Here is a 9,913-nt window from a genome sequence, read left to right on the forward strand (position 1 = left end):
GTCGCGGACCGGAAGTCGGGCGGGTAGCGTCTCCCGGGAGCGCGCATTGCGTCCCTGCGGCCTGGTCTTCGCGGCCTGGGCGGGCGGGCGCCTGGTGGGTCCCGGGTCCAGGGTCCGTCGTGCTCCGCTTTCACTTGGGGTTCGCGGCCCGCCCTCTTGCCCATCTAGCCCCGGCCTCGGGACCGCAGATTCCTCACCTCGTAACGAGAAGGCCGCTTGCTTACCCGCCGTTCCCGGCGCTTTCTGCGCGCTGCTGCTGGTAAGGTCAGTTATTTCACCGTGTGTCTGTGCGTGTGTGCCCGGCCCCGTCCCACAGACAGAGTTTAGTCTGTGGATTTGTATGAGAGACAGAGACAGCGTCCGGCCTGAGAAGGCTGCGGCCCAGGGGGAATTGTCAGACTGATGGTGTGTATAGGAAGGGAAACGTTGCAGTTTAGGAAACAAAATGACAGCGGCAGCTGTGTGTCCCCCCTCGAGGAAAGGGACAGTTTTTACCCAGAGATGGGAGTTGTTTTGCTGGGGGAGACTTTATCGACCTTCTTGTTGAAAAGAGTGAGGCCGGGGGGGTCTCATGATGACTGGCAATTCAGGAGGGAATCTTTAAAGTACAGAAGGAAAGAGGAGTGAAAATTAGGGGTTGGTATGTAGGGAGGGGAAGAGAAAGGTATCCAGGAAACCCCAGGAGATGACAATCAGCCAGGACCGAAAAGAGCCATAAGCAAAGAAAAATTTCCCTTCACAGAGAGTGGCTCATACTTTTATTTTTTTTTAAAGACTTATTTATGCATACAAGAGCTGGGGTACAGGCCATAGTGTTGACGCTTAACCCCTTCTGCCACCAGGGAGGTCCCGGCTCATGCTTTTAGGTAATGATGTTTAAATTGTTTTTTTTGTTTTTTTTTTTTAAGTTGCTGCCCATGTGAACTTTGCAGGGTTCTCCACTCATTTATTCAAATCATTTACACACTGTTGGTGTTTTTGATTCTCAAGAAGATGAAGGAATGGAGATGGTGACCAGGGGAAGTTGGGAGGGAATGGGGTAGGTAGTAGAAGATAAGACCCAGAACTAAGAAAGAATTTAGTGAAAGTAAGGCATTTGTACAAGAGGTAATGGGGGAGATGTGTCCCTGAGAATTCTCACACTCCTGGCGGTAGGGAGATGTTCTTATCTTCATAACATGTAGTGTGAGGCTTGAGCTAGTATATTATAACATTAAAAGAAATAGGGCCTCCCTGTTGGCTTAGGGGTTAAGTTTCAGTGCTAACACCTCTACAGCCTGAGTTCAATCCCTGGCCAGGGAGCTAACTCCCATGGCGCAGCAGACCTCTCCTGTCTCGCCTGCTGCTCCCCTTAGTAGTGTACAGGCCTATAAGAAAGTGCAGCGCCTGTTCTGCTCCCCACTCTGTCTGGTAAATCTTCTCTCCACACCCCCCCACCTCTGGCCTACACCCCAGTACTATGCAAAAAAAAAGCTTAATAAAAAAAAGATTAAAAGATATAAACATGAATCAATAGAATAGAATTGAGAATTCAAACATAACCTCTTATATTTATGGGCTTGATTTTTCCTCTTCCAGTTCTTTCTCCTTTCCCTAACTACTCACCCTCTTCTCAGATCCCCAGCTTATGGTTCAGACGTGACCAGATCCAAGTTATAGTGGAAGAAAGACATTTACTGCTGGCTTTGCAAGCTTGTGCCCTGGAACAGGGAAGGAGGGTCTTAACCAAACACCAATCCCAGAAGCCCCGGAGTCATAGGGCCCCAGCTCCAGGTAGACACCTGCTTCTTAATGGCAGGCCAGATACCAAGAAGAAGGAACCACGAAACTGGATTCGAATTGGATAAGAAAGGGCTTGGGACAAGATGCATGTATGCTATCCATGTAAGATAACCTGGGAAATAACCAGTAGGAGAGTTAAACTCCCTCATACAAGTGACGCTTAATAAAATAGAGCCAACACATGCCCGGTCACTTTTGTAAGCACTTGACAAGCACATGTTGGGTCCTCATAGAGCCATCTTATGAACCATGTAGTATTCTCATTCTGGAGAATACAGGTGAAGAGATGAGCCATCCCATGAGCTAAGTAGTATTCTCAGACCTGGAGAATCCAAATGAGAAAATGAAATACAGAGAAGTTAAAAGGATCACTCTAGATCACCTACCACTAAGTGGAAGTACTAAGATCTGAACCAGGGCTGAGAGCTCTTAGCTGCTATGTCAATCTGCCTGAAAGCAAATGTTGGAAGTATATCAGAAAAACAGAGCCAACTAGATATAACTGCCAGGAAGTCCTGGCCTGTACCCCAGTTCTTGTATGTATAAATAAATAAATCTTTTCATAAATAAATGAATAAAATGTAGTCGCAATGGGGTGTTGTAGAAGATCAGAGAAACCACTTGTGGGTTAGGAGAGTGAAGCATTGCCTTGTGATGTAAAAACTGGCTAGGATTCCTGTATAGGTAGAGGTAGGGGAGATCTCAGGGATACCAAAAAAAAGGAAAAGCATGAAGGTGGGAAGACAGGAACATGTCTCTGGAAATGTTAGGAGTTCAACGCAGCTGAATATGGAGCAAATGTAAGGAATAAGGCAGGGTGATATAATTAGAGATATATATTTAATAAAGAGTTATGTAATCTCTTTATTAAAAGCAACTGTAAAGAGTTTTTACTTTATCCAGAAGACAATAGGAAACCCTACCAGGTTTCTCATGTTGGGGTTTTTCCTTTCTTCGTTGCAGTTTAGTAGTAGGTGTTTGATTAGAAGAACCAACATTTAGATTTAGCAAAAACTTTCATACATGACAAACTTTTGCAGAGTGTCACTGAACCATGTGTTGCCTAATCTCCATGAAGCCCTATGAAATAAATTTATTTTCCCTATTTTACCAATGAAGAAATGGAGATCCAAAGAAGACAATTGACTTGTTTGGCCTTATTTACCTTAAAACCAGGCCATCTCACTCCAAACCCTCAGAACAGGGGCTTCCTCACAGCTCTAGTCTTCAGGCTGAGTCTCACAGTATTGGGTAAGATGGACGGTGGACGTCTAGGAAGGACTGGGCATGGGGAGCACTGCTGGAAGGCTATTGCAGGAGGTGGAGCATGAGGCTAGGTGTGCCTGTAGAGGCACTATGGGCAGGGGTTATGGAGCATTAGAAATGACTATGCAACAAAAAGATTTGATGTTGTCTTTGGTTAGTCCCAGAACCCCTCTGTTTGTCTGAACTCATGTACTAAGAAATGTTCTGGGTCATGGGTCATCCATCCTTGGTAATCTGCATATTGGGTGGTGAAATGCCTCCTGACCTAGGATAGAATATATGCCTTAAGGTTAGAGTGAGGCTAAATCAAAAGACTTCAGTAAACATAATGTCCTACAAGTGGCCTCCCTGCTGGCCCAAGGGATTAAGCACCACACTATGAAGCAATCCGCAGCCTCTGCAGCACGAGTTCGATCCCTGGCCGGCCAGGGAGCAACCCACAAGGCAAAGCATAATGTCCTACATGGAGAAAGGAGTCAATAAATGGTAGTTTTCTATGTGCCTGAACATGAGCTCACCCAGCAAGCCGCACCTTTGAACTGCTTTATTAATTCATTCACTTGTTCATTTAGTAAAAAGTCATCATGGCAGTCACTATGCTGTTGGTTTCAGGGGTGCACCAGTAAGCAACATACATGTGATAGGCAGGTATATGAAATAGTTGACTGTGTTGCGACAAAATTGATTTTCTAATTTATTAGTCTGGTGTCTGTTTCTAAGTAGACTTTGTTGCCTTCTAGGTCATCACCTTAGGAGATGATCCTTTTGTTTTCACCAAAAGGCTGTTTGATATTAGTGATTAAAAGCTACAGGCTGGGCCTCCCCTGGTGGTGCAGCAGCAGCCTCTGCAGTGCCGGTTCGTTCCCTGGCCTCTGGCGAGGGTCCCACCAAAAAAAAAAAAAGCGCTACAGGCTGCAGGTCAGCTGGCTATGCCAGAATGATGTGAACTGTGACCGCATTGTAGACTATGTGTGGACCCCCACCTAACAACTGATTTGCAGGAACTGAGAACGCTTTGCTGTATATTTTAAAATTAAATAATGGCACGATGACATAAAAGTGTAGACTCCTTGCAAGGTAGTCATGTCAAGCATGACTCACACTGGTTCTGAGGTGGATCCATTCCTAGCCAGGCTGCTGTTAGCTTGGAGAGTTTCAAGGACTGGCTTCTGTCACAGGTGGAGCACATATTCTCATGACAGGCCAAGTCTTCTGTTAGGCTCCCTCCCCCGCCCCCTGACCCCCTTGTTCGTTCTCTCCAGTTTCTGTCTCAGTCGAGTTTTAAAACAAAAAAACAGTCTCTCCTTTTCTTTGCCATCAGGTTGTGTGCACTTGACTCTTCTCACCATGTCATCTCACAAGACTTTCAGGATCAAGCGGTTCCTGGCAAAGAAACAAAAGCAGAACCGTCCCATTCCGCAGTGGATTCGAATGAAAACTGGTAACAAAATCAGATACAACTCCAAGAGGAGACACTGGCGGAGAACCAAGCTGGGTCTGTAAGGAGAGTTACATGTGAGATGACACGTGTTCATGCTGCATCAAGATCACTAGCATCACCACGTTGCTGTTTGGACATGTTTGGAAAGTATTTTTCTCTATGTCTGTATGCTTCTGCACCTTGTAGATTGACTCAGTAATAAATATGTGAGGTCTTGGGAAAAAACAGATCGTTCTGTACTGTATCATGCTCTCTCTGCTTCCTCTTTGCACTCTTTCATCTCAGCAGCTCCGAATCACTGCCTGTTCATCTTCCCCAGCCCCAGGTGGCTGCTTGGTATGGAATCCAGGTCTCATGCACACAAAGACAAAACATACTCTTAGTGTAAATGAACTTTCATAGGATTAGTGTGCATAGGAGAGAAGAAAGTTACCCATATCCTTGTAGGTAAATGTCCAACCAAACAGGGTTGACCCAGAGTGTGGCTGCAGAGGCCCAAAAGCTGCCACAAGTTCAAGGTAGGGAACCACAGGGAGGGGAAGCAAGGGGCCACTTAAGTCTGGGACAAAAAGTACAAAATCAAAGTACAAATTAGATAATGGCTGCCATTGTCAGCCTCCCCATGTCTCCCATATCCTACAAGTCCAGATCTGACAAGTGTCTCTCAAGCCCACCTCAATAACTTAGGGCCTCCTGGGCCTCCCCGGTGGCGCAGCACGCGCGGCCTCTGCAGCGCCAGTTGGATCCCCGGCTGCTCCCCAGCCACCAGAGGAGGGTCCCACATGGTGCGCAGACCTCTCCTGCCGCCCGCTGCTCCCCTCAGCAGTGTACTTCGGTCCTTCTGCCTGCTCTGCTTCCCGCTCTGGCTCTGGTGAATTCTCTCACCCTCCCGCGCTTCTGACTGTACCCAGTGCATGTATAAACCAAACAAACAAACAAATAATAAATAAATAAATAAGACATGCCTCTAGAAAATTAAAAAAAAAAAGAAAATACTAAGGCATTGTATTTACTTCAGCAAGCTACATTAAGGTCTTTAACTTCTGTCTCCTGATCCCAAGGCAGTGAAAAGGAGCTTGCTTTACAGAAACCAGCTGGACAGAATGACTCCACAGTAGCTGAGATAAATGCCCTCCCCATGCCAAGAGAATTCCTGAAGCCTCTTACCGATTTGCTCATTTCCCTGAATAATTAACATTCCTTTCCCAGACCTAGCACGTGCACCTCTCATAAAAAATCTATGCTTCCGGGCCTACCTGGTGGTGCAGCGGTTGAGCGCTGGGTTGCGAAGCTGCCCGCAGCCTCTACGGCCCCAGTTTGATCCCCGGCTGCTCCCCGGCCACCGGAGGAGGGTCCCACATGGCGCGCAGACCTCTCCTGTCGCCCGCTGCTCCCCTCAGCAGTGTACTTCGGTCCTTCTGCCTGCTCTGCTCCCCGCTCTGGCTTTGGTGAATTCTCTCACCCTCCTGCGCTTCTGACTACCCAGTGCTTGTATAAACAAAAAAACAAACAAGCAAATAAAACATGCCTCTACAAAAATAAAAAATTTTAAAAAAAAATCTATGCTTCCCTACTTCAGGGTGGTGGTACAGGAGCCTGAGAAGTACAACGACCTCCTCAAGATTGTCAGCAATGCTCCTGCACTACCAGCTGCTTGGCCCCCCAGCCAAGGTCATTCATGACAACTTTGGCATTGTGGAGGAACACATGACCATAGTTGTTATTTTTTTTTTAAGATTTATTTATGCATATAAGAGTTGGGGTACAGGCCAGAGATGTAGGGGGTGAGAGGATTCACCAGAGACAGAGTTGGGAACAGAACAGGCAGACTGACTGAAATACACTGCTGAGGGGAGCTGCAGGTGAGACAGGAGAGGTCTGCTGCGACATTTGGGTTGCTCCCTGGCTAGTTGGGGATAGAACTTGTGCTGCAGAGGCTTCGAATTGCTTCATAGTGCGGTACTGAACCCCTTGCGCCACCAGGGAGGCCCCGACCATAGTTGCTTTGTAACAAATTCAGAATCCATTGTAATATGTAATAATGGTTTGCTTACTTTTGTTTATAATGCTTATAATTAGTACACGTATAGAGAAAAACTAATAACATAAGATGACCATAAAATAGAGTAAAAATAGCAAGTTAAATGGTATTACGGTATTATATATTATTTTTCCCACATTTTATATTTTATCAAGAAAAAGTTTAATCACAAGAAAATTGGAAGGATTTTATAGTGAACATTATCTCAATTCTAACTAACATTTTACTAACTTTGCTTTATCACATATCCAGCCATCTGTCCATTCCTCTAACATTTCATTAATCCATTTTATTTTTTGATGCATTTCAAAGTAAGTCACAGGGCCTCCCTGGTGGCACATGGGATAAAGACTCAGCACCATCAAATTACCTCCCACCACTGTGGCATGAGTGCACGATCTCCGGCCAGTAAGCTAACCCACATGGCACAGCAGACCTCTCCTGTCTCTCTCGCTGCTCCCCTCAGCAGTGTATTTCAGTCAATTCATCTGTTCTGCTCCCCACTCTGTCTCTGGTGAATCCTCTTACCCCTCCATCCTGTACCTCTGGCCCACACCTCGGTTCTTATATGCATAAATAAATAAAAAATAAATCTTTTTTTTTAAAAAAATAAATTGCAGACACCACTTTCCCCTAAATACTTGAGCATGAACATAATTAACAATATTTCAATTACTCTTGGAATAAAATTTATATATAATGGAATATACGAAACTTAAGTGTAAAATTTCCAAGTTTTGATAAAGGCTATATATCTGTGTAAACTCAAACCTCTACTCAGGAATGTCATCAGTCCCCCAAGAAGTTTCCTCATGCCCTTCTTAATCAGTCTATCCTCAGGAACAATCATTGATCTGATTTTTTTCCCTATAGATTAGTTTATATAACACTTCAGTTTAAAAACAAGAAAAAATGTGGGCCTCCCCGGTGGCGCAGCGGTTCAGCGCTGGGCTGCGAAGCTGCCCACAGCCTCTGCAGTGCGGGTTCTATCCCTGGCTGCCGGGTGAGGGTCCCACATGGCCCGCAGACCTCTCCTGCCACCTGCTGCTCCCCTCAGCAGTGTATTTCGTCAGTCTACCTGTTCTGTTCCCTGCTCTGGCTCTGGTGAATTCTCTCACCCTCCAGTGCTTCTGACTGTACCCAGTGCTTGTATACATAAATAAATAAATCTTAAAAAAAAAACAAGAAAAAATGTTCATGTAACATACATAGTGTTTCACCATATGCCAGCACTGTTCTAGGTGCTTTATAAATATTAACTCACTCTTCATATCAACCCTTTGAGGAAAGCAGTGATTTCTCCATTTCATAGATGGAGAAACCAAAATATAAAGTGGCTAAAAAGCCTGCCCAAGTCCTCACAACTGAAGATTGTGGAGCTGGGGCCCCACAACCTACAGTGTCAGCAACTCAATGACCTCTGTGTGGCATCTTCCAGATCTATGTCATCTCCAGAATGCTGACACCAGTTATTTTGGTTGGAGAATTGTGGATGATTTCTGTTTTCTTCCATTTTTTTACATATAGTTGCTAAGACTTCATCAATGAACACATATTACATCTCTAGTTTATATACCTAAAACTTCAACAGTTATTTAACAATATTGTTGTCATGCCAACACTACTGTTTCCTAAGTTACATCACCACTCTGGTGTCTGATCTGTGCCCACATTCTCAGCCAAATCCTTGGCTGTTGTCACAGTGTGTCACAGTGTGCTCCTAAGGCTCACCTCCATGCAAATAGTCACTTTAGCCAATGAACATGCAGCATCCAGTGATACGAGAGAACCTCATTTGGTAGTTGGAGGATGTGGACATGGATGGGTGAGGCAGGAAGTGACTCATTTCAGAATGTTCAATTTCTTAAAATTAAGCATAGAATTTCTCTACGTTTCTTAAGATGTACTCTGTAGTTTGAAATTATTGGTAATAGCGTACTTTAAGGTGTTCAGAAAGACAAAATTCATTTTTCTTTTTCAAAATTTTATTTTGAAGTAATTCCAAACATATATATACTTTATCTACATTGACAATTATTGTATTGGGCCTCCCTGGTGGCGCAAGAGGTTAAGTACTGCACTATCAAGCAATCTGCAGCCTCTGCCAGCACAAGTTCGATCCCTGGCCCGCCAGGGAGCAACCCACATGACACAGCAGACCTCTCCTGACTCGCCCGCTGCTCCCCTCATCAGTGTACTTCGGTCAATGTGCCTGTTCTGTTTCCCATTCTGTCTCTGGTGAATCCTCTCACCCCCTGCATCTGTCGCCTGTACCCCAGCTCTTGTATGCATAAATAATTCTTTAAAAAATTATTGTATTAACAAAAATTTGTTAATACATTTGTTATACATTCTCTGTATTTCTCTCTTTAAGGTTTTTTTCTGAAATGTTTCCAAGATGCATACCATGTTCCTTTACTCCTTAGTATTTTACAGTGATTTTTTAAGAATAAGGACTTTTTTTTTATCTAACAGTAATACCACACTACTTCATATTCCAGTTTTTACAGTTATCTTAATAATGTCTTTTATAGCATTGTTTCAATTTCCACAATCCAATGCAAAATTATGCACTGCATTGTCTTATTTATTTAGATCTGAAGTTACTCTTCCTCCTCTCCGCTTTTTTTTTTTTTTTTAAATATTTATTTATTTATTTATACATGCACTGGGTACAGTCAGAAGCACGGGAGGGTGAGAGGATTCACCAGAGCCAGAGCGGGGAGCAGAGCAGGCAGAAGGACCGAAGGACACTGCTGAGGGGAGCAGCGGGCGGCAGGAGAGGTCTGCGCGCCATGTGGGACCCTCCTCCGGTGGTCGGGGAGCAGTGGGGATCGAACCGGCGCCGCAGAGGCTGCGGGCAGCCTCGCAACCCAGCACTCAACCGCTGCGCCACCGGGGAGGCCCTCCTCTCCGCTTTTTAGGTCTTTCTTGACACTATCACATTGCAAAATAACAATGGTTATTTTGTAAAATATATTTTTATTTTATTTTACATTTCCCTACAATATGGGCTATACAGACTACATGTTTTTGGCAAGAATATTATATGAGCAATGTGGTGTCCTCCTCAATGCCTCATACCCAGAAGCATCTGATAGTTATGTTATTTTGATCTCCTGGTTAAGATGGTGACTGTGAGATCTCTCCACTGTGAAATGACTATTCTTCCTTTTGTAATTAATAATTTGTGGAGATAGCAAATGCATTTCTGAACATGTACTTGCTTGGTAAATGCTTATGTATTTTTTTCAAAATGCACCACTTTATTTTCCTCATAAAGCAGCCATATTTTATAAACCTTAAGCATGTGACAGTCACAAGATTTCTTCAGTAAGTCCCATGGCTTCCACCTGGGCCCTATAGGTAGAGTAGTCAGGGAA

General features: G+C 44.4%; 1 protein-coding gene across 2 annotated transcripts; it reads left to right on the top strand.

Annotated features, from left to right (window-relative positions):
• Positions 1-43: 43 nt before the first annotated feature.
• On the top strand, positions 44-5,028 carry LOC119259914 (60S ribosomal protein L39). 2 transcript variants are annotated; one of them, XM_037528905.2, is made up of 2 exons: positions 44-259; positions 4,370-5,028. In XM_037528905.2, exon 2 carries the CDS (start codon positions 4,396-4,398, stop codon positions 4,549-4,551), a length of 156 nt encoding a protein of 51 aa, XP_037384802.1. In that variant the 5' UTR covers positions 44-259; positions 4,370-4,395; the 3' UTR covers positions 4,552-5,028. The 2 variants fall into 2 exon arrangements, with proteins under 2 accessions (XP_037384802.1, XP_037384801.1); XM_037528904.2 differs by having other exon boundaries at positions 44-264; positions 4,370-5,027.
• Positions 5,029-9,913: the final 4,885 nt, after the last annotated feature.

This window comes from Talpa occidentalis, unplaced genomic scaffold (assembly GCF_014898055.3).
Source record: "Talpa occidentalis isolate TD23 unplaced genomic scaffold, MPIMG_talOcc4v2.1 talOcc4.5, whole genome shotgun sequence".
NCBI lineage: Eukaryota > Metazoa > Chordata > Mammalia > Eulipotyphla > Talpidae > Talpa > Talpa occidentalis.

Coding starts and splice junctions, on each gene's coding strand:
- LOC119259914 (XM_037528905.2), top strand. CDS start 4,396: ATGTCATCTCACAAGACTTTCAGGATCAAGCGGTTCCTGGCAAAGAAA.